Source organism: Megascapheus bottae, chromosome 20 (assembly GCF_031878675.1).
Source record: "Megascapheus bottae isolate mThoBot1 chromosome 20, mThoBot2.hap1, whole genome shotgun sequence".
NCBI lineage: Eukaryota > Metazoa > Chordata > Mammalia > Rodentia > Geomyidae > Megascapheus > Megascapheus bottae.
The window spans coordinates 41,083,385-41,110,929 of record NC_143528.1 but is presented as its reverse complement, the minus strand read 5'-3'; the positions used below and the strand labels follow the sequence as shown (position 1 = coordinate 41,110,929).

Sequence of the window (27,545 nt, the reverse complement as noted above, 5' to 3'; positions counted from 1 at the left end):
GCCTGGTGTTCTTTCTTAGCTTTTGCACTCGAGGCTAATGAGTCATTGAGTTATAGCACCACTTCCAGTGCTCTGGTGGTCAACTGGGGGGATAAAAGCCTCACAGACTTTCCTTCCAGGACTGGCTTAGAACTGTGATCCTCAGATCTTAGCCTCCTGAGTTGCTAGGGTTACAGGCGTGAGCCTCTGATGCCAGGCTGTGGAAAAAGCTTGGTGGGAACTGATGGGGTTCACCTGTTCTGCCCTCTCCAGCTGCAGTGAATCTGTGGGAGCTTCGGGGAGAGCCTGGCAAGGATGTGGATGTACCTCTCACAGGATTCGAAGAATTCCAGAAACTAGGAGAAAATTCTCCTTGTCGGTTCCTTCAGGCCAAAGGGAAGTGTAGTAGAAGGGGTAGCCCTCGTCTAGATGTCTGTCTCATGGACCCTCTAAAGGGTCTGCATAGGGAATGGAATATGTGTTGTACCTCACAAGCTGCAGGTGTGGAGAGAGAATCTGCTGAGTCTGTCACCCTTCTCATGAAGCAGTAGAAATGTCCTAAAAGGGTGAACACCTGTTTCAGAACAGGTCCTCGCGTGCTCATGAGTCATTATAGCCACCTCTTGACCTTACTACCAGAAATTCCAGCGTCATCCAGGTCTGCCGCCATTTCACAGGCAGTGGTTTCTGAGCAGACACTGTAGAATTCCTCATGTTATATCACTGCCCCCCGCACACACACACACACACACAGAGTACCTCCAGTCAATAGACACCCTCACCCTACTCTTGCCATCTTTGGATTCTTCCTGAATCACAGTCTCCCAGCTGCGTTTCTTGTCACATGTTTTATAATTCTGTACAAATGTACAGAATTTTCATTATTTTATGGGTTAAAATAAGCACCATGGGCCAGCCTGAGCTCATGATTACATTTGTAATTTGTAATCAAGTCATTATTCCTGTCACATTCCAAATGCTGGTCACCGCCTGATTGATAGAAGTCACGGGTTTGGGGCCTCGATGGCGCGCGCACGTGGCTGTGGGATGTAGGGGTTCTCTGCTGCAGGCTGGCCATCTCTGGCAATTGATCCCAGTGGGTAATGCAGGATGGCAGGAGACACTGTTTGTGAGCAGACTCCTTCACCTCAGAAAACAAACCCTGCAGGTGCTCTAGATAAGAGCCGTACAAAGAAAACCTCCAACATGTGGTACGTGCAGTGTACAGAGCAATACTGCTCATGTTACCAAGCCACGGGATGTCCTATGTGGGATACACGGCATAGAAGCCAGTATCCTTGCACTTTTCAAGTTGTATATTGAACTCTCTTCCATAGTAAGGAAAGAAAACGTCCTCGTAGCTGTTGCGTCTTCTCGGTCTTGGGTACAGGAGCATCTGTGTGTGCAAACATCGCTCCTCATTCATGAGTCAGGATGTGGTGTGGCAGTGCCCAGAGGACAGGCCAGCAAGGGCCTGGGCTGCCCCGGCCCTAAGGAGCAGGCTCTGGGTTTTGTTTGGAGGCGTTTGTTTTGCTGTATTTGTCTTTTCAGTACACAGCTAAGAAGATCTGACAGCCACACATGGTAAAAAAAAAACATGTACATGTTTATGTGCACACATGTGTACACACACATGTCATTGGCAAGAGTGGGGAAAGACAAGCTTTCCCCCTCACCCCCGGCAGCTCTCAGACCTCATTAGGACATATGATTACCTCGTAAAGGGGAAAAGATTGCTGCTCCACTTTGCAGCTGCTAATCTGTGCTTGTGTTGTTCAAAGAAAAATAAAACATGTCAGAGGAAATGTTTACATCAACTTAACAGGCATTAGCTTTATTTTTAATCATTCAGTTTTTAAGTGGGTGTGCAGTTTATGGCTGTTTATAAAGTAGGAGGCATTTATCAGCGCGAAGTAGTTGTTTATTTCCTTTCCATATTTCCTCTCATCAGGAAAAAAAATACCTTTGGTCTCATAACAAAATGCCACTCGTTTGTTTCTGTAAGTGGTGGGTTACAGAGCTGTGGGGAAGCGGGGGAGATGCCATCCAAGGTGCAGAGCACAGCATGGGCTGGTTCAACCTCCCAGACAAGGCCAGCCTGCCCGCCCCATCACGCTCACGGGGGTCCCGGGGCTTTCCGAGCCTGCGCTTCCTGGGTCTGACAGCCACAGGCGGGCACTGGCCTCTGGTCGCCTGCAGGCAGCGGGGGTCTGGACATGCACACGGCTTTCTTAGTGAGCCCCGTGGCCTGTGCTCCCCACCCAGAGGTTGAAAAATGATCCCCCTGCCTCCGAACTAACCGTAAACATGGGCTTGTTTTCCTCCCCCACATTTTCCTGCTCAAGGTGGCATCTGTAACGAGTATCTCTGATTTTTTCACGTTGGTCAGGAAACAACAGCCCAAAGGAAAACATGCGAAGCAAACACAGAATTCCTGCCTTCTCTGTGTGCCGGTCTATACATAGGCATGAGCTGGTGCGGTCCATTCCTTGACTATGGCACTTATCTATCATGGCACTGTAGACATTACTTTCTTCCTTGGCACAAAAGCTGTATTTATTATCGCAGGTGCCAAATGCAGAGGAGACAAACAAGAGAGAGGCCACCATTAGCCACCCAGAGGGGCTCCTGTTTGCTTTTTGCTTCCAATCCAGGCCCGGAGCCCTATAAACCCAGCCGGGAGCGGGGCAAATTGCCTTTCTCAGGTGTGCATTGCCCAGATAGAACAGGTGCTGAGAGAAGCAGGTGCCGGGCAATGAAAAGCCAAGCATGAAGTCACTCTGGATGGCTCCTACAGAGAGCTGAATGAGGGCTTGCCAAATACCATTGTGCTCTGTTCAAATATTTAGGGCTCCACTGTGGGAAGCAAGATTGTCATCACCTAGCATAGAATTCCTCCTCTTCTCCCACCTTTAAAGGAAATATCAAAGACCTGGGCAGGGGAGGGGGAAGGGGGAGCCTGAGGCACCTAAGCAGGAACCAGGAGCTTTCCTCATGGAACAGAGGATACCGTTGTGGACCCAGCCACGCAAAAGAAAAAAGGAAGAAAACCCGGCTTAGCCACCCTGCCTGTGTTTACTGCAGCAGGTGACTTCTGCTTACTAGAGCCAGCGTGTGCTTTCCTTTCTCACTAGGCTCTGCTCTCATTCCTTACCCACCCCACCGTAGGTGGGGAGAGGTCATTAACCCGAGGTTGACATTCGCACAGATGTAGAGACAGAAACGCAGCTGTGGGGAGTGGTTTACCTTTCAGGTTCTGGGACCTGTGCAGTGGAGACCTGAAGGTTTAGCCCTCACTGGTGGCACGTCTATGGATTTTAAAAGATTCAAAAGAGATAGGGATTCACCCAAGGAGCTAGAAAGATGCTGGAAGGGTTCTTAAGTCACATTGTATTTGCCAGGTCTTGGGGGTGGGTTGTTGGCTTTCTGAACTTGCATCTGAACTACCTCTGGCCACAGTAAGCAGCATTTGTGAGCCATCGTTCATTTCAGTTCATGGCTCAAGCAATAACTCTATGGTGTCCTCTCCGAAGGGGAGGGGGACAATGAAAATCATGGAATAGAATTCCAAATGTTGAGATTACACTGGCACTGGAGGGAAGGACTGAGAAACGAATTGGACTTTTCTTGAAAAGAGAAAGTGACGAAAAGACTTTATATTGCTGTAACTAATTATGGTGCCACGTTATGGCATAGCGCTTCAGCGTCCATCCAGTGTTTACATGTCTTGTAGAACTTCCTGCAGAATACATATGGTTCATATAAAGAAACTCCTGGGGTCGTCTGGGGTTTCCCATGAAAACAATCATTTGTAAAAGAAAACCAGAGCTCTGGGTATCTCGTGTGGGTGCTGCCGGCTGGCTCTCTAAGTGGGGGAAGTGAGGAGAGGCTGCTGCACCCCCAGAACGAACCCTCCCACGGTGCTGCCGGCCACGTGGAGCGCGGGCAGGGCTGGCTGCCTGGAGAGCCGGGACCAGGGTGGGGTGCCTGGGGAGAGGATCACAATGACACCCGGCCCCGTTCCCACGCCGCTAAGCCCTGGCCATGGAGCGCCGAGGCTCTGAGACACCAAGGTCCCTTTCTTTCATTTCCTCTCGTTTACACCAGGGAGGCTCTGGGTTCGTAAAGCCCTGGACTCCACGGGTGAAGTGTAGTGGTGAACGTGATGGGGACACTTTTCCCGGCTTGGAGCTGCCCGGCTCCCGGCCCCCCTGGCCGAGGGGACCTCCATGCCTCCACCACTCAGGCTTTGCTAGAGGAGGCTCCCGGGCGGGCGGGGGCTGCCGGCCGGTCCTTAGCGCTCCTGCCCCAGCCCTCCTGTCGCTCTGCACCCCTGGGGTGCGGGAAGCTCGCTGGCGGGCGGGCTGGGGGCCTACCTTCATCAGCCACTGCGTGTTGTTCTCCAGCACGGTCTCCAGCTGCTGCAGCCTCTGCACCGAGTCGTCCTCGTCGGGGGGCGCGTCCCGCTGCACCGCGTTGGACACGTAGGGGCCGGCGGCAGAGCCGCAGCTGTCCGTCTCCGGCAGCAGGAACGTGTAGCTGCACGGCCCGTGCTGGACCTGGTACTGCCTCTTCCCCGCGCCGTCCACGCTCTTCCGAAAGTTGTTGTAGGCTGCGGCCAAGACAAGATCACAGCCCAGAGTCAGGCAAACGAGCTGCCACATTCTCCCCTCTCGGCTGGGTCCTAAACCACCAGCTCGCACACCCGTCTCCGGCCTGGCCCCTCGGCTGCCTGCGGTCTAGAGCTGCATGGCTGAGTCCATCCGTGAACGCCTCTCTTCCTCCGTGTGCAGGGACAGGCTTGGCTCCTCGGCTGCCCTGCAGGCACGCAGGGAGCTGTCAGGCTGCGCGGGCGGCGGGAAGGGCGTCCTGCTCCCTGGGGCGGTTGCTCTGCCAGTGGCCCAGGCAGTCTTCCCTGTCCTTATATGATAAGTTGATTAAGAGCAGCCAGACCCGAGGGGCAAGCAGCTCCGCCCTCCCGGCTTATCTGTTATCTTCCTGCAGGGGGTCACTAGCCAGGCCACAGGAAAAAATCAGAGCATAATGCCTGCGGTCCAACCAGGATGGTGCCTGCACAGCCCTCCGGGAACCGGACGGTCCTGGACCCCGGGAAAGATGCAGGCCCCTCCCCAGTGAAGTACTTCCTAGAGAGGCTCCCGGCCTTTGAAAGCTCGGTTTGCGGGGCTAAGCAGGCAGCCTGCCCAAAGTAATAACCCTCTAACAAAGAAGGTTCCTGGTTTTCCGTTTAGGGATGAAAATGCTACAAACAGGTCAGGACTTGGGCTGATTTGGGGTCTTGGCTCTTGGAAATAGAGCCTTCTGAGGAGACATGCTCTCATTGCTGCTTCCTCAGTTTTGACTAGCCGAGTCATGCAAAGTGTTCATTTTAGACTAGTTTGATATCAATCAACTTAGGAAGATGAGTTTCTGAGCCCCAACAGTTATTCACTGAAGTAAAATATCCCCCGAGATTTCTAGAAATAGCCTTAAAAGATAGCAGACTCATGAACTCTGTATTGTTACAAAAGCTGACCTGAATGTAAATACAAGTATTTTTGAGAGAGTAACACATAACTTTTTCTTGTACCATATCAGGATGTACTCAGATCTCATTGTAACATTTTCTCAATTCAATTAGCCCAGAGGTCTGCTCAGGAAAATCATCTTCCTCCTCATTTAGCCACCTACATGGCGGGGGGGGGGGGGGGAGTGGGGAGCTGCCCTCCCGTCCCATATGCCTCTGCTCCAGTCTGTCTCCCAGGGCACCTGAGGCTGGCTATTGGGGCAGTGGACCACGTGAAACTCACCAGCCAAGCCTCCCCTGGGCTCTGTTTATATCTCAGTGCTCGGGATTGATTGCCCGAGTGGTTGGTGGAGACCAGGTGGGTACATGGCGCCATAGAAGTGACTGGCACTGTCACCTTTCAGAGGACTAAAGAATGATCCTTTCACTTCCTGGGCCAAGCTGGAGTTGCACAGTGGATTTGATTCTCCTGCAATTGGTTTTTAGGGATCCCTTAAAAAATCCAAAGAAGTTTTCTCACCTGAAGACCATGGGCAAAACTCAAGGGGTCTGTGAGCTTAGATGGGAAGATATACATTTACGTATTTCACAACCTTCTAACTGAAATAGAGCCCCAACTTTTTCTGTGACCTGTTAACAAAGAATAGCTGTCAATATGTAACTTCCTCACCAATAGATAAGATACAGTACTATATTATGAATAGCTATAGTATTTTCACAATAACGAAAGTATCTGTGATACTTTTCATCCAAGCTATGCGTTTTTACTTAGCACCACATTGTCATCAAGCCAGCCCTCAAGGTCAGTCCTGTTGAAAGTTGAAGTTTTTCCTAATGTCTTCTGAGAAGGCCTGGTCGACGCTGTGGACTGCCAGCAGCCTCTCCATCTCCAGAAGGCAGAGCTCATACCCAGAAGGGGTCGGTTCCACCAAGACACAGGCTCGAGGTCTCCGTTAAGAGATCAGAGTGAAGCAGACAGTCCTGCTTGTGTTGGGTGGCCTCTCAGCCTTCAAGGATGGAGACCATTCTTTCCCTGCGGTGTCCTTCAGATACAAGTAATGTGTCATCGTAGGTAATGTTTAGGGCTATTGCTCCCCTTTCTTTATCAGCACGTTTATTAAGTGGAAATCCATCCCTCAGACATCAGTTAGTGTAATCGTGCTTCTCAGTTCAATGTAAAGAAGCACGGATGTTAAACTTTCCTCAGTTCACTCACTGCTTGGAAGCTGTGTGGCTTCTGAGCTTCTGAGCTTGAAGGAGCCATGGTGGGGAGGACAGTGGCTGTCCTCAGAGAAAGATGGTGGGCTCCTCGGAGCTGTTGCCCTTGTCTGCTCCCCTGGGGCCACAGCATGTGAGGAATGACTCTTTGTAGACTTTTTATTATTTTTCATTGTAATTAATAGAAGAGTTATATCATAGTCACCAGACAGAAGGCTCATGTCTTGGTCCCCATTTCCCTCCCCCCACCCCCACCCCTCATCTTGTTTCCCCCCTTCCCTATCTGATTTCAAATAACCAAATAAGCATGTATACAATATACCAGATAACAAGGTAAGATACTGTAACAATATGAGAATAACCAAGGGACAACAAAAGAGATGAGAGGTAACATAGTACATTAAAGACAACTATCACTCATTAGATGGCTCTTGTTTCCTTTTTCTTTTTTCGCCATTTAAGGATGTAAAGTCCACTCCTGAGTCACAGGCCAAAGCCAGCTGTGGCCCTGTCATTCAGGGGCCTCTGAGTGAGCCCCCGGGGGGGGGGGATTCCGTGGAGGACATAGGTGAAGCCAGTGCAGGGCTCAGCTGAGGCAACAGGAAGCAGCTCACCACTCTACTCAACCACAGGGCTCCTGAGGGAAATGGCCCACGGAGAAGGTGCCTGTGACCTGGATACATGCTAATGGTGCAGAGATGAGCAGGGAGGACCCCAGGACACCCTCGGGGGGCCAGGCTCGCCAGGCTGACCCTACCCAGGCAGAAGATGCACCTGCCACCACCACTGCCAAGGAAGTTCCACCCACAGGCGGCCCAGGATTCCCGGGAAGGCCCATGGTGGAAGCCAGAGGCAACATTGTGGGGGGGGGGGGGGCACGCCCTCCCTCTCAGCCGGCCTCCCGGCCTCTCAAAGTCTCCCTCAAATGTGCAGTCTTGGGTTTTCTTCCGTCACTTGCTGACAGGATAGCTAAAGGCAGATGAAGATATATAATGGAAAATACTATTCCAGGCTTCCCAAAAGCCTCCTGCGGGCCGCGGGCCTGCCCGCCACACCGTGATTTTCCACAGGGGTTCTGCAGAACAGCTGTGCCTGGCCCTCTTTGTTTTTCTAATGCTGTTTGCTTTCCCCCATGCTGCATGTCATCCGCTGAGACTCCAGAGGCCCCTGCCTGCCTTCTCCCTGGAACCATCTCAGATCCTCAGGGAGCACCGTGTATAGCTTCTGCCCCATGGGGAGGAGGCAGCCGTGCCGAGAGCCCCAGGCTGACCACCCCTTCACTTCCGTGTACACCCTCCAGCCAGGGCCCAGGCACAGGGTGGAAGCCAAAGGCTCTCCCCAGGCCAGGTCACATGGCTGCACAGTCTGCACGGCTCCCCGAAGATTCGTTCTACTGCATGGGTGGTGTGGGAACCAGACACCAGAAATGATGCCAGCTTTCAATCGGCACCAAGTAGGGCAGCCACCAGTACAGAGCCATCAGACAGTGCGTGCGTGGGCTCAGTGCTCCCTGTCCCGCCCGGGTCCACCTTCCATATTCCCTGGGTGGCCCTGTCCTCCGAAGAAAGTGGGGCCTTCACCAGACCTGGGGAGGGGAGCCGCTGCTGCCTCTGTCCTCACCCCTGCCTGTACAGAGGTGCTTCTTCTGCTGTCATCGCAGGCCCAGTGGGTGGGGGCTGGCACAGCCATATTTGGCTAGTATGGCCTTGATTTCTGGAAAGTGTCATGCTGGGAGATGAGAACACTAAGTGCTGAATTACCCTAGAAAAGTGGAGCTGGGACACTGTGTTTTCTCAGGCTATGGGCACACTTAGGACACTGGGCGCCTGGCATGCAGGGCCGGGGGTGTGGGGGGGACTGACAGCTATCTTGGCTATCTCTCCTTCCTATCCTTGGCATCTTTAAAATTAGCAAAATAAACTGTTAAGAGAAAAGTCCATTATATGCAATGATGAGAAACAATGAAACAAATAAACCGTGGGGGGGGTGGGATGGAAGGCACCCTGGAAAAGAGCACTAGAATCCTACATGAGGACACAGTGACTGCGCTGGGCCTGTGTATCTGTTCGATTTTCGTGAACCGGAGTTGAAGAGCACAAAGGCAGTCTAGGTGCCTGGCCCCTCTCCCCACAGCTGCCTGTCCTACCAGGCCAGACCAGGGCTGCAGCCTGGAATGCTGTGAGATGAATTGAGAAAAGCACCCGAGGAAAGCCCCTTGAAGTTACTGGACAGACAAGAGAAGGAAGGGAAGTCTAAACATACGATACCTGTAAACACCTCAGGTGGCTGCCTGCCCGGGACGGGAGGAAGTCAAGGCTCAGAGAGGCCAGTAGCCAGGAATTGTGTCAGCCAAGCCATTTTTGCCCTGTTTAAAATTGGCAAAACCCAACCTCCTCTGGAGAGAATGAGGACTCGCCCTTTACACCCGATGTCACTGCCAGCAACTCACAGCAAGCATGCGTGCCCGTGACAGACTCGTCTCACCACGCTGTGGCCTTTGGTCATCCAGGCTGGAGCCTCGGGTCTTGTGTGGAAGTTCACCCAACTGCGCCTCTGTACCGAGGACCTGGGGCCAGCCGGTAGCGGCACACAGACCATCTCATCAGGACAGACTTGGGGTTCCCCAGTGGCTGAGTGGTCCCGCACAGAACCTGTGGAGATGGGAAGTCAGTGTGTTCCTGAGGGCATCTCTGGGCCACACGTGCCAGCTGTGCCAGCCGGCATCCATCGGGCATCATACTCTTTCCTGCCTCTTCTGCCCCAGCATGTGATGTGCCTTTTAGAACTGCAACAGTCTGAAATGCAGGGTCTAGCTTAACATCATTTCCTGTTCTCCTTGCACTGAACAGGCTAGCCCAATATACTTAGAACATAAAGTAAGCATGGGCCGCTTCATTAGCTCTGTTTGAATTACCTTTGTAAGAGATGAGGAAATGTATATTTTGTGTAAGGAGGTTTCTGACTGGGGTGGTGGGGGGGGGAATGAGGGGGAAGGGGTCCTGCCATTGTGTTTTCAGACCACTTCATTTCCTTAGGAACTCTCTCCCACATGCCAGCCTGCAGGCAGAGTTCAACTCAGATAGACAGAGAGGCAGTGGAGGAACAGGACCAAAGCCCAGGGCGGGTTGGCCTCTGCACTCAGGCCCTCAGCTCCCTTGTCAAGGCTGTGTGACTTCGGCTTGACACAGACCCAAAGAAAGGAATTTAAGAAGTCTTTACAGTCATACTACTTCTCAGCTGCCTGGCACTCTTGTTTAGGTTAAATGGAAAAGGTACTGAGTGTTCATTCACTTTAACTTATCTGAGTGTTTACTGTGAAATTTTGTCTGAATAACATTTAGATAGGACAGATTTTTTTTTTTTTAAGAAACAAAAGATTCCTGACTTGTTTTTGACTTGTTTTGTCATTTGCCGGGCTCTGAACTAGCATAGCATCTGTGAAAGCACTTTCCTATCATAAAGCCACATTGTGTATCTTCTGCAGCTTACAGACTCCGAAAGGGAGAACTGCTTATTTACTGGGAACTTGAGAAGTATCCAAGTAAATATTTTTTTTAAGATTGCACCAAAAATTCCTTAAATTTTTAGGAATATTTCAGTTTATATAATTATCCTGTTGTATAGAGTTATCTCAAATGCTGTTTGATTTTTAAATATTTTCATCCTAATATTTTCATGGAAGAGTTTATCTTCCCATCAAAAAACAAATGCCAAAAAAAGATCCGGATACAAATCACAGCTTCACAAAGGCCGTGAATGACAATCCCAAACAATGGGATCTGTGCACTCGCCTGACAATATTTTTGCCAGTAATCCTGTGTCCTGTTTCTCCCTGGAGAAAAAAATGCTAAACATTCTTTTCAGCAGACTGATGTCAATTTTACCCACGACCTAAGCTAAGTGAAGCAGAACCCTTCCTTTGACTAACACAATATTTCCTTTGAGATTTTGAGGTGGGTTTTTTTAAACTATAATTTTATAAGAACTCTTCCTAAATCCATCTCAACATAGTTGCAGAGAATTCAGATTCTGAAAAGTATATTCAGTCTCTTGGTCACAGCTAGTCAGAGAAAGAACTGTACAGATTTCTCACAGAATGAATTTTCATTTAAAAGTGGCTTTGTGCCATCTAAATCTCCACTTAATCTAAATTTATAAATTTTTTATCTTAATTATTGAAAAACATTTTTTAAAACAGAGATAAAAATGTCATATGTGCTATTTACATTAAGATATATTATCTTTCTTGGTTATAGGTTAGCATAAATAAAATTGCTTATGTCAAAGATGTAAAAAGAAATCACAAGACCCCCTTTTGGTATTCTTACCCATCTGGCTGATTTTAATATGAAAAAATCTTCCTGTGGGAAATTATGCTTGATTATGGAGTTATGCAGGCAAAAAGTCATTTTTGAAAAATTAGAATTATGTCTTATATACAAAAGATATATAATATATATATGATGTTTGATTTAAATGTACCCAAAACTGCGCCATTCTTATTCCCCTAGGATGGCTCTGGCCGTGCTGCAGCCAGCTCACCCTCTGCAGTCTCTCCCCTCTGTGTCAGGCAGAGCATCTGTTACCCCTGAGTAACAAGCTGCACTTCCCCCAGTATTGCTCTTCCAGGAAGGGGGCTCAGCTCAAAGAAAGACTGACACAGAGGAACCAAACTGTGAGAGACTGTAAAGAAGGACATTTATAGCAATTTTAAGGTACCAGGTTCCTGGCATCTGTTTCCCTCAATTAAAAAAATAAAAATTAAGGGGCTGGAAGTTTCGCCTAGAGGTAGAGGTAGAGCGCTTGCCTGGCATGCATGAAGACCCGGGTTCAATTCCTCAGTACCACATATATATATAGAAAACGCCGGAAATGGTGCTGTGGCTCAAGTGGCAGAACGCTAGCCTTGAGAAAGCCCAAGGGCAGTGCTCAGGCCCTGAGTTCAAGCCCCAGGACTGGCAAAAAAAAAGGGGGGGGCGGGGAGTTTGGCCTAGTGGTTAAAGTGCTTGCCTAGCATGCATGGAGACCCAGGTTCGATTCCTCGGTACCACATACATAGAAAAAAGCTAGAAGTGGTGCTGAGGCTCAAGTGGTAGAGCTCTAGCTTTGAGAAAGTCCAAGGACAGTGCTCAGGCCCTGAGCTCAAGCCCAGGACTGGCAAGAAAAAAAAAAAATTAAGCCCCAAACTGTAGGATATTTACAGGGGGAAAAAAAAATGTCCTTCCCCACAAAAAAAGAATAAAGAGGCCTCTGAATGTCTTTTTATTCACATGTCCAAAAAGTGATTACCTGACCTCTAATAAGCCAAAAGAAAGCTGCAAGAGATCTTACCTACTGAGACTGCAGATACCAAATCTTCTTCGGGTACTCACCTCTGCCCTCTGCTGGTCCTTAGCAAGTGGCAGGCAAAAATGTCCATTTAGGACATGTTACTTGCAAATAATACCAACCCCCTGCAGTGCTTTTACTTGCTTTTATTTTCTTCTGTAGTTGCAGCACAGAAGAGCCCACCACATGCAGAGCTTGAACATCTAGTGCATGTGTGCCCATGACCCATGCAGTGAGGAAATGTTGTTAGGCATACATTACACATACCCAGGGCCAGAAGGCTGCTTCTCATGGCCTGGGAATTTGGAGTTGGCCCCCAGGAGAGGTGGCCACACTGTTGAGAGGGCAAAGAAGGTATCTGTACATCATCTCCTTAAGAGCACAGCGGGAGCTGCAGTCTGTCCCCTAGGTGGCAGCTGGAGGTGTGTGGATTTCAGCACAAGGAGCAAGGCAGCTCACACAGACCAAGTGCTAGTTGATAAACCACAAGCAACAAAAATAAAATAAAAATAAAAACAGGCCACCAAGCTTCGAGGAAATAAATGATAATTCAGCAAAGAGTTTAAGAATTGCGTGAACCTGTTGCCACTGTTCAGAACTGCCCAGAAGTGTGAGGTATTCTGAGGGCATGCTGAGCCAGGGAGGGTTTGAGACGGGAAAGGTCCTTGAGTGGCATGTGGGGAAGTACTTGGAAGAAGGGGGAGCCGCGAGGCCTGAGGAGAAGCTGGGCTGCTGATTCGGGTCGAGCACAGTGGAAGGTCGGGACCCGCAGCTGTACCTGAGGCACCGTGGGCCTGACGTCCAGACTGGCTAGGCTTCCACACATGCACAGAAGCATTTTGACAGCACCAAGAAAATGTCAGTAGGAACACACCAGGCCCAAGGTCAAGGGAAAGACGAGGATGGGCAGTCGAGTGGAATACCCAACACGTTTGCCTGACTCTCACGCTGGAGCCTTCTCCTTCAAGGCCTGAGTGACCTGATCGGAAGACAAAGGCCAGGGCCTAATGGGTGAGTCCAGGAGGAGTTCTCCCCCCAGGAAGACCCACTAAAAGCAAACCTGCCCCACCCCAAGAATGCAAGGACACCCTCAAGGTGTCCTCCAGATGTTCCAGGAGATTCGAGGAAGAATAAAGTCCACCGGATGCAGTGCGTAAGGTAACTTTCCATCACTGTGCCATTGCCAGAGCAGCTGGCTGATGGGTTGGTCAAGGAATGTGGTCACTCGAAATCCAGACCTGAAGGAATTCAGCACTTCCCCTTTGTGTAAGTGAGGTCACTGCAGAGGCAGTTAGTGACGCTGACAACGGTGTGTAATAAGAAGACAGCCGCGCCAAGACAACCACGGCTTGGGAGAGATGGCATGTGACACTGAAGGCAGAGATCCATTGGTGCTTGCACCGGTGAAGGACAAGCAAAAATGGCCAGCCAGGGAAAAGAACAGACTAGAACAGACGCCGTCTCTGAGGACCGGTCCTGCCGAAACCTTTGTCTTGACGTGGCTGGCGGTGTGGATTCACCCACCGCCTTGAAGAGTTAAAAGGCTGAGAAGGGTTAAAGCAGACCGAGCAAGTTTATTTGAAAGTGAAAGGAAAGCAGCAAAAAGCAATAGCAAAGGAAAGGAGTGGAGTCCTGGGGGGGGGGCAGTCTATCTCGGGGCTCCTCCATCTCCCCGGGGCCCTGTGCTGACAGGCTGAGCATACGCCGCTCAGGTGGTTTTCATGGGTTGTGCAGACACCCAGGGCATTATGAGAAGAAGCCTAAGGAACCATGGAATCCAGTAGCACCGTGTGTTATGTCCACCACTTTTTATCCCTCCCCACCTAACATTCCCCTAATAACTAACCAACAACTGTAACCACACAGCCTCCAAAAGGTGTACAGCAAGAAGGCTGCCTCCATGCATTCTCCCCCAGCCCCGCGGCGGCCCTGCTCCCGGGCTTCCTAGATCTCTACAAGGGAGATGGAGGCGGCTCACGCACTTTAACGAGGGCAGGGACTGTGGACCTCAGGCTCTAGGACTGCCTCTCTCTGGCAGGGTCCAGTGTGCCACCTCATCCCTCTATCACAGCCCAGCTGTGGTGTGAATCGTCAGTCATTCGTCGTCATTGTGACACTGTGGGCCTCGGAAGGCCTCAGCACTGCAGAAATTGCCGTGGACTCCCCACAGGATCAGAGCAGTGCCGGGCTCCCACCCGTGGGACAGGGGCTTGTGTCCACTGCGGTCTCCATCCTCACACATGCTTCCTTTAGTCCTGGCCTCCCCAGCTTCCGCTGCCATGGAGGCTGTCGCGGTGCCTGCCAGCTCGTTCTCCTGTAGAGAGCACCGGGATCCTCTCTCAGCCTGTGTGTCATGGCCTCCTTCCTCTGGGACTCCTGTCCTCCAAGCATGATGCTGTGGAGGCTTTCCATGGAGCCTTCATGTTCTTCCCACTGCAGGAGCTCCAGCACCAGCAGTCTAGACGGGGCCAGGCTGAGTTGATGTCTCAGAGGCGCTGACATCCGCCCAGATTCCACCTGCACAAACTCACATTACGAGAAAGCGCACCTCTCAACGTGATCTCCTCCCCGGGTTATTCTGTGGCCCTTCTCCAGCCCACTTTTGGAAGCTTGTTTGGGGACTGCTGCTACAAACCAAAGGGCTTGTGTTGAAGCCCTTGAAGCCCTCCTGTGGGATGGGAACTGGCTGGCCACGGTTAGAGTGGCTGTCCACACGCCCCAAACTGCAGGGCTCTTGATCTGTGATGTTTCCTCACACATTTCAGGAGCTCATCGCGCTCCGCCAGGCAGATTGAAGTAGGAACTTCATTCACACATTGGCCTCTCCTGGGCACACCGTGAGCTTTGGGCACAGTGAGATTGGAGCCATTCTGATGGCCTGTGAGAGAAGGAAACAGCTGGAAATTCTTTCCAAAGCTGGTATTTCTAGGAAAACACTCAGCCAGAACCTGTAGCTGTTCACTCTCCAACACCAATTCTAAACAACATTTTAGTTGGCAAAAGAAAAGTGAAAAAAACAATAAGGCTCATAAGCCTAAAACTTTGGGAAACCCCTGTCCATTTTCTGCTTACTTAGGGCTTAAAAATGCACTTGTTTTCAGAAAAGAACTAACACCCAACTTTCCGAGGCCTGTTTCTTTAGGTGCATTTCAAATGTCAAGTGATTTTTTTTAAAAATACTGAATCATACATATAGCTTTTCCCCAACCACCAAAGTGCTAGTGATTAGGATGAAATAAAATTGAATGTACTATAAAGTTCAGCACTACAAAACTCTGCCTGCGTGTGGGGAGGGTTCAAGTCCACTGACTTGAACTCAAGCGTGCTGTCTGATACCGCCATGCCCGCTGTCCCAATGGGCAGTGAGCGTTGAGCTGGCCTTCAGGCTTCCCATAATAACCACAGTCCCTCCCTAGCAATCTGAGCAGATGTGCACTCTCTGGGGAGAGTGGCCTCATTAACACAAGGTACAACTTTGTACAGCTCCACCTGTGACTGGCAGAGCCTCTTCTAGCTCCTGTGGAATAGATGTTGGAAACAATCTGGTTTCATAGGCCTGTGGACCTGATCATTCCTGGAGCTACTTCACAAGGTGCAATCAAGTTCTTTAGGCGGAAAAGGCATAGAGATGGGCCCAGGACCCGCCACTGGGCCCAGGACCCACCATTCAGCACGGAGAGGGAGCCGGTGACCCCAGCTGGGGGTGCCCCAGGCAGGACGCGCTCCTCAAAGCTCCAGGTTGCAGTTTTAGCCCTTTAGTATCATAAACTGAAAGCATCCCAGAGTTGGAGAGAGACTCATACTTCTGCATGTCCCAGATAAGAAATCAAAGACAGCAAGGCAAAATGATATCCCGATGGCCAAGTTTTCAGATTTCTATTCCTAGAAAATAACTGTGAATGTTCAAGACACCACTCACGTACACGTGTGCGTTCCTACCTACTTGGGAGGTTGAGATCAGAGGGTCACAGTTGGAAGCCAGCCTGGGCATGTACTTGAAAAGCCCCTCTCCACCAGTAGTTAGGAACAAGCTACTGGAAGGCTGAGATAGGTCAGACTCAGAAAAGCCAGCACAAGAAAGGGCTGGGGCATGACTCAGTGCTAGAGAACTATCTAGCAAATGGGAATCCCGAGCTCAAACACCTACAATTCAAAATATCTATGCATGTGATGTTTTTGTGCATTTGTTTTTGACACATAGTCAATAACTATTATTTTCTTCGTGATTGATTTCCTTCTGGGGTGGATTTTCTATGCAGAAATCCAATACCTTGAACTATTTGTAACTATGGAGCCAAGAAAAGCTATTGCAATACAAAAGTGGAAATAATCAGGAAGAGTACAAGGACTGGGATAAAAGCCATTCTTCTGTGTTCCTCCTTGGTTTTCTTCTGGGTTGTTAGCAGTAACCTATACATCAAGATTCCATGTGAAAACAGAGCAGTATTTCCTGGCATTCCCGCAGCACTGGAATTCTCACCAGAAAGTTAGGAGGTTTTACTAAGAAAACACTCAAATTGCGTAGGATTAAATGTTTATTACCTGATTCCCACAGTCCTACAGATTTTAAGACTGGTGGTTCAGACTGTTTGGTGCCACAGTTTCTTACCAACAGCAGAGATGATTCGTCACCATTTTGGAGACTGGGAAATCCACAGGCAGATGGAGAGTCACGTTCAGAGATGGCATGACTTCGGGTGCCCTCTTCGGGTATCTCTTCTTCAAGGGAACAGACCCAGAGGCTCACCTCCCTCCAGGGTACCCTGCCTTTGAGGGTTTGTGGGGCACAGGGACATTCAGCCTGTGTGCCATAATCTGAGTAGGAACTGGGCGGGGCTTCTGCATCTAATGCCATCTAATGCCTCCAGTGGCGGCTCAGGTGGCTGGAGTGCAGACCTGAGTGGCCCCACGGCGTGTCTTCTACACCCTGCATAGTTTATTTACCCAGAGGTGCCCTGGGGCTCCCTGGCAGTCTCGGGTTCGAGACCACCCCAGTCTTGAACCTGCTCCACGCGGGGCATTCTCGTACTTTTTTTTCTATGTTACCATTTGTCCTGTGGTACTGGTTGGTGTGAACTCTGGGCAACTCACCGAGCACTGGACGCCTGCCACCCCGAGAACTTGCACATCCTTAGACATTCAGGCCTCGGGGCAGCCCAACACCTTTTAGTTCCCTCATTTCTGCCATCACTATGTTAAGAGCAGCTTGGGCGCCCAGCTCTCCCCCGGGGCTGCTCCTGATCTTTCTTCCCAGAATCCTCGCCCTCCTGGAGGCTCTACAATTTAAAAACCTCCCCATCCTGCTCCGAGGCCAGGCTTCTTAGAAAGTCATTTTTGTCCCCTCTGCAGTTCTTGGCTTACTTGGCACATATCAGTGTTTGGGTATTTATCATATTAAAATCAAGTTATGAACAGTATGGTTCTATTTTGTAGTAAACTAAAAAGGCCTGTATAAAAACGTGTTTTCACCTTAGGTATGATGTTACCTTGCTGAATGTTAGAGATCTTGATTGAGATCGATAGCATGTAACACATGTCTTAGATGCCATAAAGACACACTGACAGACTCACACAAATATGCCTGGATGTCTTCCACACGCCTGAACGACACTGGCCAGGCAGCGGAGACTAAAGACAGGGTCCGTGCTGGTGGGCTGTGCATCTTCCGTTAGTGCAGGGGAGAGAGAAGAGAGAGGCGGCGGCAGAGGTGGTGAAGTGCAGCTGGCCAGCTCAGGGGAACCTGACGGCAGGAAATGCCGACATAGCCTGCACATCAGGTGAAGATGGCTGAATGCTCAGAGTTCTGGAGGAGGAGCTCCATGTTTGAGGGGACAGCCAGCGGCAGGCAGAGGGAAGGGACTGTGGTCTTGGGTGCATGGTCATTCCTGTTGGCTTGTTGTGCTACTTTGCTGGAGTAATGGAGACTTGGTGGAGCTTGAGAGTCTTGATGTCCAAGTTTCTACTGGTTATTTGGGCTGCTGCTTCCACTACTGTTGCTTTCTCCTCCTCTTCCTCCTCCTCCTCCTCTTCCTCCTCCTCCTCCTCCTCCTCCTCCTCCTCTTCCTCCTCCTCCTCCTCCTCCTCCTCTTCCTCCTCTTTTTCCTCTTTCTCTCCTTCCTCTTCTTTTTTGCCAGTCCTGGGCTAGAACTCAGGGCCTGGGCACTGTCCTTGCTTTCTCAAGGCTGGCACTCTACCACTTGAGACACAGCGCCACTTTGGCTTTTTCTGTGTATGTGGTACTGAGAAATGGAACCCAGGGCTTCATGAATGCTAGGCAAGCATTCTGCCCCTAGGCCACACTCCCAGCCCTGGGCTTATTCTTTCATTGGTGGTTTCTAGTTATCATCTTCTCAGACACTTTCAATTTGCCATGGGTTGCCTTAATTTTCAGCTTCCAGTTCTCCCAGTGAGTGTGGCCATTTTGGAAGTGATAACTCCAAATCAGATGTCCTTATGGATTCCGGGGTCCACATCAACTCTAGAGAGGAAAGGGCTGGAGCCCCGCCCAGCCCCCATCAGGGATGGGGGGCTCTCCTCTTCAGGAAGTGTTTACATTCATATCAAATCTAGGGTTTAGTGAACCGTAAAAGCTAGAAGTTAATGCAAACAAGAGTCTCCCAAACCAGACGGCAGTTATTGGGGGAAATGTCTCACCACACTGGTTCTTCTCTATTTTAATCTCTGCTTAAACCAGTGCTTTTAGTGCCTAGATAGAGGCAGTCCAAACCCACAAGGCACTCACTTCACCAGATCCGAGTTCAGAGCAGCCCTGACCCTCAGCTGGCTAGAACCAGGACAGGAGACGACATTTGTCTCTCAGGGTCCTTCTCAGCAGTGGCTGCCGCTTCACTTAACCTTTCCCGACATGTGACAGTCTACAAAGCAGCTCGTCGTGGCTTCTTAAGGGGCCTTACAGTGAAGTGGTCCCTCTCTCGCGTTCTCCTTACAGCACAGTCTAGCCAGATGCAGCAGTTTGGGTAAACGCATGGGTTGAGTTTGACTGCGTCCCTAGCTCTGCAGCTACAAGATTTTCTCAAAGCAAATGAAGGCATTTTTCCTTAGACAGATGAACAACGGCCCAACTGGGACAGACTAAATCTCCTAAGCTTCCCCGAGAAGATAGCTTTTCATAGACAAAACACGCTGCCCGCCAACTCCCCTGCCTTTACAGAGAAGTGCCAGGGGCGCAGCGGGCGGCCCGGGCTGAGGCCTCCGGAGCCCTCTGCGCAGCCGCCTTAGCGGAGGCTCTCCTTCCTGGAGCCCTGGTTCAGTCTGCTCACGGGCCCGCCACACACTCCAGCAGAGGCATCGGTCCTCTGCCAGCCAGGACTTAGAATGCACGTTCGTGGAGGGTTCTTCCAATACCAAAAGCAAGACAAGGATTCGTGGGGTTGCCTCTGTACTTATCTGCAGACACATGCTCACCCCAGCACTCTGGTTGCAGATGTGGGGTCACCCCTCCCTCACTCTAGCTGCAGAGGAGGGGTCACCCCTGCACTCATATGCAGATGTGGAGTCACCCCAACTCTGGTTGCAGATGTGGGGTCACCCCGCAGTGCGGCTGCAGCTAGCTGTGCTTACTTCTCAGCTGCAGACTAGATTGTGAAGGCATTCCAGTTTCCAGCTGCCGTGACTCAAGTCGGATTCCTGGCACTGGTTCTTTGTGGACAGCATCACTAGGGAGATTTTTAGAGTGGCCATCTTGGGACCCAGACGGCTTATTAGGGTCCAGGGAAATTCTGGATCCGTGCATCTGCGTAGGAATGCAAAGTGGTGTGGGTGGAGAAGCTGGTGAGCAGTCTTGAGGAGACTGCTCAGAATGACACACAATCAAAGGGTCCTGAACTAGCCATAAACGCCCGGTGTGGGTGGTGGCCTCGGCGTGGGTGGCCCCGGCGTGAGTGGTGGCCCCCGCGTGGGTGATGGCCCCGGCGAGGGTTATGGGCCCCTGTTCCCTGGGCAGTGGGAGCTCCTGGCAAGTGAGTGTGGTCTTGCGGTGTGTGGGGAACATCTGCTGTTCTGTACAGTGCTCAGGGAGTTCAGTCTGGGCCTCTCGGAGCAGTGTTCTGACGGTGTCCAGCGGCTGGCCCTGTTGAGAAGCAGAGGTAAAGGAGGAGATGAAGAATCTCTCCAGGGCATCCTCCTCTTCTCGTCTCAGAATAGGACCGGCCTGTACTGACAGAGCTGAGAAATGTAAAGACATGGAACTCTTTCCAGGGAGCTCAGACTTCATAAAAATTCTTTTCTGTAATCCTAGAAGAACCAAAGCTTAATGTATAGGAATCTCTTCTAGTAGGGGTTGGGAGTGAAGAATGTTTATACATTCTTCTTCCTCTCTTCTCTGGTATTTATCACTAAGGATATTGACGTGGAAACAGGATCTTTGTATCCAATGAGTTCATCTATTGCTGGGTCCCCACCAGGAATTCCAGGCTTTGTGACATCAGTGAGTAGAGCCCTGGGTGTCACTTCAAGAGAAGGCACCTGGAAATGATGAAATCCTGAACCAACAGTGTTTATGTGTTCCGGAAAACCACTCAGTAGGGAAGGGGAAGGAAGCTAAACTTCTCTGAGTGCCTACCTGTGGGAGTCATTGTCGTCTCTGACCTCATTGCCATGTTTTACTGCGCCAGTGCATATCCTGACCCTCAGCCCTCCTCTTCATTTTCTCAGTGATCTCAAGCACCACAACCAAGAATAACCTGATGAGTGAATCACCACCCAGCCATGTGAGTGCCTTTTTACCTGGCCATGAAACTGATGCGATGTGGAAAGGCTGATCGTCGTGTTAAACAAAAAAAGTCACTCGGAAAGATAAATACTGTGTGTTTTCCCTCATATGTAAAATGTAGACCTACCAAAAAAAATTAAGAATATAAATTGAGTGGCAGAAGAGAGAGTAGAAGGGCGAAAGGCAAGAGTGATGGGATAATTAAAACGCTTTAAATACATTATATTCAGGAACGAAAATAGAATAAGAAAACTAAGCACAATTGTGTGGGAATGCCTATTGAATCTCATTGTATAAACAATATATCTTAATATTTTTAAAATGTTTAAATAGATAAACTCAGTTTTCTGTATGTCATGCTGAATGCCAGGCTATAAGAAGCTATTATTACAGACAATAGCCTACAAATACAAAGAAACAAATAAAAGACAGAGTAAAAATAGGAATTTCGAAAAATAAAATGGAAGAGCAGGCTAGATTTTGCAGATTTACTCCCAGGCCTTAGCGCGTTCGGCCCTGCAGTAGGCAGAGAACTGGTCACGTCAGTGGCGAGGGTGCCAGGGGGGCTCAGCCCCACAGCCTTCAGCCACACTGCAGTCAGCCCCTCACTGCAGTCTATGAAGGTCTGATCGCACGTGGCTTTCATAGATCCTCAGGTCTGAGTGACTCCCCACTGCTGGCCCACAAAGTCAGGCTGCACATAAATCACGGAAATTTCCCTGTGGAAATCACCCATGTATAGAAAAACATCTATCTGACCCTCCTGGCTTAGAGTGTTAACATTTTTTTAAAGAATGATGTAGGTTGAGCTGGGCACGCTGGCTCACGCCTGTCATCCTAACTACTCAGGAGGCTGAGATCTGAGGATCAAAGTTCAAAGCCAGCCCAAGCACAAAAGGACCTGAGACTCTTATCTCTAATTAACCTTTAGAAAATGGGAAGTGGGGCTTGGATTGAGGGTAGGGCAGTAGCCTTGAGCTGAAGAGCTCAGGGACAGCGCCCAGGCCGAGTTCAAGCCCCATGACCCACAAATAATAATAATGTAGGAACCCTTTAAAAATTTCTTTGCAGGCTTTTTATTTTTTAAAATATTTGCTGTGATGGCTGAATTACTCAGAAATAATAAGAGTTGGAGACACATCGGTACTGTGTCCCATCTGAGCAGAAGGTGCTCCGCCCCTGTTATGGTCTCTTTTGTCCAAAGCTCCCGGGACCCTTGATTGGATCTATGCCAAGCCATGCTTATTGAAATAGAAAGAAAAGACTAGAAAGTGACTTCATGCGTGTAGGCGGTGGGTGTGCTGTGCCTCTCATAGCATTTTCACCAGCTTTACTGTGTAATTGAAATTCTGGGGCGAATTCTCCAGAGTGAAAACCGAGGGAAATCTCCTGGGCAGAGTAGAGGAAATTTCCGTGAAGCAAACACAACGGACGGCGTGTGAACTCGTGACTAGAATATCATCGTGGTATTGTTCTTTTATATTTATAGCCATGGAGGAATTAGAGAATCAGAGAGCAATAAAACTGAGCAGTATCCGTGCTCGCTGCTCAGCTTTGCCAGATCTTAATTATAGAATTGTAATTATTTCCATATTTGTTTGCTCTCCACAAATAAACTGTAAATGGTACCAAATTTTACCAAGCGGTATCAAGATGGAGCTCCTTTAACCTCGCTCCCAGGCCCCTCTCCCGCCCGCTCAGGAAGGTCACTCGCATAGACTCAAGGTCACTGGTGCTTGCCATTGGGCAGGAGCACACATGTTAGCCCTTTCTAAGGAACCAGAAACTCTTGCAGTTCTCGTGTCTGCGTCTGTGAAGTGGGGGAATGACTTCTCTCGCAGGGTTTCCGGGAGGACTGAACAGGGCGTTTGAAAGAACATTGCAGCCGTTCATGGTGAGATGAACCCCACCAGGGGAGGAGGTAACGCTGTAGATGTTCCAGAGGCTTTGGTCAGCCCTCTGTCTCCCAGCCAGTCGGCCAGGGTCTTTGAGCTGAGCCCTCGGGCAGGGCCCCACCCACCAGCACCCCCGGAGACTGCTGCCTAGCAAAGCAAGAAATGTTGTTTTCTGCCAAAAGCCATTTGGGTATTTGAGGCCATCAACAACAAAACTATGAGTATAGGCAGACAGCTGCCAGCGGCGGTGAGAAGCCTGCAGGAGCTATCTGTCCATCACATATTAGCTGATTTCACAGCCTCGCCTGGGCCCACGGCATGCTGGGGAAAACACTTGTTACAGAAATCTCACTTCATTCTCATTCAAACACAATGGTTTTCCTGTAAGAGTCAGGGTATGTTTTTCTCTTTAGACATCAAATGCGCCCTAATATTTAGGCTATATTTGTTATTTCTAAAGCAATCTCAGATCCGCCTGTGTGGTTGGTGTTCGGGTTATTTTTAATAAATGGAGCACCGTGCTTGCTGTCTCATTCGGACCCTGCTTGAAAGCTGCAGCTCTGCTTGCCTTTGCCTTGGTGGATGAGACGTGAGCTTGAGCCCTGGGCTGTCATTCCAGCATGGCAGGGACGGAGGCAGGATGGAGACCCTCTCCCAGGGGGGCAGAACTCCAGGTTTGCAGAGAATGAGCATTGAGCTTTCACTGAGGCAGCAGCTCTGTGAAGTCCAACAGTGTAAGCCAGGCGCAATGGCACCCCCTGCCCCACACACCAGAGCCTGGAATCGGGAGATTGCAGTCCCAGGCAAAAAGCTGTCATGACCTCATCCCAACAGAAAAAGCCACGCACGGTGGCACACCCCATCGCCCGTGCTCTTCAGGAAGCAGACAAAAAGGGCAGGAGCATGGCTCCAGCTGCAGAGGGTTTATCTACCTGCCTAGCAAGTACAAGGCATTGAAGAAAAGAGAAAAGGAAGAGAAGGGAAGAGGAGGAGAGGGTGGCAGGTCTGTAGAGATTTTTCCCTGTCAGGCTTGCTTGTACAAAGATTCACTCCCAGTCAAGCGGACCTGGGCGTCTCGTTCCTCCGTGACAGAAGAGGCCTCCTGGCATCTCTGCGCTCCTGGTTCCTCGCTGGCCTTCCCTATGGGTGTGTGCTCTGCTACCAGTGCCTTGGCAGGCAGCCTTCCAGGGAGACCTGTGCAGGGCGGGGGCTGGGGGGCTGGGCAGGCTGGCCCTCCCTTCGGGGTCTCACCCTTTCGGTCCTTTAGGAGTCGTGGGCGTGGGCCTGCTCTGTGGAGCCCTGGATGCCGGCTCCCATCCAGCTGGGTGGGTCAGGTGTCCTGGGCAGAGATGGCCACGCTCAGATCCACCCCCTTGTTTCTGAGCTGTCTGAGAAGAATGAGAGGGCTCGGATCATCGCTGGAAGTTCTGCTGAGACTGCGTCCCCGTGTCACACTTGAGCACGTGTGAAGCTAAAAGTCAGAAGAAAAGATGATTCTATTTCTCTCTCTCTTTCATGTCTATGTATTTTCAAGACTTCAGGAAGATCTAAGTTTTCCAAACTACTTTTCACTGATGTCCGAAGCCAGAACTGCATCTGGCAGGATCAAGCAGATGGAGGTTCGGTTTGTTTCTAACAGGGATGTTTAGACATTGTCTTCCAAATCCTTGACCTCCATCAATAAAACAGAGGTCACTGCGCCACCTCTGTGGCCGGCGTGGGCCTGAGACTCGGGATGCCAGGAGGAAAAAGCAGGCGTTGAGGCTGGGGAAGACAGAGGAGGGTGGGTACGGGGCGGGTGAGGGCAGCCAGCTGCCTTGTTGAGAAGGGGGAGGAGGTTGGAGTTGAGGCGCCGAGTGGGAAAGTGAGGAAAGCCTTGCAGCTGAGCCATAGTCCTGGAGCTACAAGGCATGGAGCCAGACGCAGACCAACGTGGGAAGCGGGCTTTGCTCTGGCCACGAAGTGAGAATCCTACAGGTCTGACTCAGGACGTCAGAGAGGCATTCAGGATGCTGTGGTGAGGACCAGGGTAGAGGGGTAACAGAGACATTGGTAGCCTGGGGAGGCTCAGGTGAAAGTCTGTGGGTAAAGGCCTTCAGCAAATGGCAGAGCACCTTGAGTGGAGTGTCCTCCCATTCATCCCCACTGGAGCCTGGAGAGGTCTGGCTGGAATCGGAAGGGACAGCCAGGCCCCTCTGCTGCAGATGGGACACTCCAGAACATGACTCTCACAGACCTGTTGGGCTAAACCTAAGGAGCTTTTGCTCTGGGTCCTGGATGCTGCAGGCCGGCCACACATGTTGTGCGGGGCCTGGTGAAGATGGCCCCGGGACTTGTGATTCCTGAAGCCGTGTACTTTGGGAGGCGTGAAACCTGTTTAGGTGGCACATCTGAAAGCACACACATGGCTGGGCCTGGGAAGGGCGCCTGGGAAGTGAGACCGATCCTTTGAACTCTGCTTCCGAGGTCATACGAATAGGAAGGCCTCCTCCTCAGCGGAGAAGCTTAAAAAGAAGCCTTGATGTTGTTACGTGATCACCTAAAAGCAGTGCCTTCCTGCTTTGGCGGAAGGATATGCTCAGGAAAGAATGCTAAACTCGGGACAGGAATTATTGATACCTTTGGAATTTTTTACGAGTGACTCAGGCGTCTCTCGAAGCCACTACCTAGGACTGAGTCAGGGACCACACGCCGCAGACACTGGTCCCCCAGTCCCGCGCCCAGGGAGCGAGGGAAAACACGAGGAAGTGCTCTGTGCACTCATTGTGATGAATGATGCTTGTTTTCCTTCCCACTTTAATTAGAATGTTTCTACATTTGCCAAAGAAAATGTTGGAATGGAGACAAAACCCTGAAATTATAGGAACAGAGCTTGATGTAATAGCTTATTTGTGAAGGAAACACAACTTGTTTGGTATTTTATTGAAGCAGGAAGTTCCAAGCCTCAGAACACACAAGTACAACAAATGCTCAGGTGCTGGCTGAGTCATCTGGCGTTGGAATAGACTCTATCTTTATTTTTGTTTTTTAGGGTTTTTTTAAAAAAAAAACGTAAGTAATGGGGTCAGGTGCAGATAGGAAATTACACAGAGATTCGTTTAGAGATTTAAATATTTCTTTAAAATAAGCCATCAGGGTTAAACAAATAAAGCAAGTGGAGAAATTCTCTACTTAAACATATGTATAGCATATATGTAATAAATATACACTCTGTACCTAATACCTATATATACATATATAATATATGAGGTTTTGTAACTGGAGTAATTTTCTATGTGAAAAGTAACCCCTTGTCAGAGCAATTGTCTTCTGTGTTAATAAGTGTGAGAGCATTGTCGTCTGCTGCCACTCAGTGTTCAGTACATTGTTCAACCTGTGGAAGTAGCTCCTGGTTTACCGGCCCATTTGTGAATGGAGACAAGGCTGGAGCTGAGTTGGTTTTTTAACTGGACGCCGCCCACCCTTTTCTGAAAGGTCGGGTCAGGATGCTACCATAGAGAAGGAGCAGCCTCCAGCCTCCCCCTCCAGCACGGATGTGTGCCACCCACCCTGCTGAGTCCCCATGGACCCTCAGGAGGCTCCCAGGGTGGTCCGGGCAGAATGGATGGAAGTGGAATGCACAGCACCTAGGAGGTCCTGGGCCTTCTCCAGATCAGTGAAGGGGTGGCTATGTGGTACTGTGAGTATGGAACCCGGGACTTTGTGCATGCTAGGTGAGCACTCTACCACTAGGCCCTGCTTCCAGTCCAAGAATCTGTTTCTTGAAGGCCATTTGGGTTGGCCTTGTGGCTGCAGTGCCACCCCTGCCCTGGCCATCCTGCCAGCATGGTCTCTGCTGGGATCCAGAGAGTGTGCCCTCTCGGCCTCACACTGCATCCCGGCAAGCCCAAGACCCAAGGACTGCCAACGCCTACAGGCTTCAAAGGGAAAGATTTCTCTCAGTCCTGCTCACCGGACCACAGCCAGTGGCTATGGCTATGAAGGGAAAGGCTCTCGGCCTTCGAGGGGTTTGAAAGCATTGTCTAGATGGATTACTAAGACTGCTGAGGAAAGGAGGTCTGGTCCCCCAGCAGATGTCCATCCATTCTGTCACAGCAGCCACCGGCCCTTCACCAAGGCCAGGTACTGAGGAGCCAGAACGTTACGCCGCTGGATGCACACACACGCACGCGCGTACACACACACACACACACACACACACACACACACACACACACACACACACACACACACACACACACAGTGCTGGAAACAGGCCTGATGAGTTTATGGCACTAAATCCACCTGTTTCGAGACAGGCAAGGCCACCATAGCCAGAGAAGGCGAAAGCTAAAGACTAGGCCACTTCTTCCTTTGCAGTCCCTGCCCCAGTCTCCATTTTTTCTGGAAGTGTGTCTTTGGAAAACATTGAGCTATACTCTTAAATTTCTAGTAATTTCCCTCATCTGCAGGTTCAAGATCTGGCCCTCCAGCTGCCTGTGTTTCTTTCCCCTCCCTTCCATACAAATGCCAGCTGCCTGCGCTAGGACTCTGCCCAGGAGTCATGGAGTTCACGTTGAGCTTCACCGAAAGCTGCTGGCGGGTTCAGATGGCATGGGGGTGCCCCAGAGCAGAGGTCAGGGAAAGGGTGGGGTGGGGTACGTGGAGAGTGAGGTCATGGTGGGCAGAGTGTGGAGGAAGAGGGGCGCTGGTCCAGAGGCCAGCTCAGCCACGTGATACCTGACACCTGGGCTACCCCAGCAGCCATGAAAGTGGGCTGGTGGCTAAATCCTGGACAAATGCCCAGGAGGAGGGCACTGCACATGGGAGGGAGAGGCCTCTCTACCCTGCACCCTGCACACAGGCCCAGTGTGGTCCGGCTCCTGCCCAG

The 27,545-nt window shown here is 50.4% G+C and overlaps 2 protein-coding genes across 2 annotated transcripts in view; one reads left to right on the top strand and one right to left on the bottom strand.

Annotated features, from left to right (window-relative positions):
* Positions 1 to 4,932, bottom strand: part of Angpt2 (angiopoietin 2) — a 48,484-nt gene extending 43,552 nt beyond the window's left edge. Inside the window, exon 1 of the mRNA XM_090353703.1 lies at positions 4,356 to 4,932. Coding sequence (XP_090209829.1) covers positions 4,356 to 4,643 — 288 coding nt within the window. The 5' untranslated portion in view covers positions 4,644 to 4,932. The remainder of the gene's footprint in view (positions 1 to 4,355) is intronic.
* Mcph1 (microcephalin 1) overlaps positions 1 to 27,545 on the top strand; it is a 153,775-nt gene that overhangs the window by 106,597 nt on the left and 19,633 nt on the right. The gene's annotated exons all lie outside the window — the stretch shown is intronic.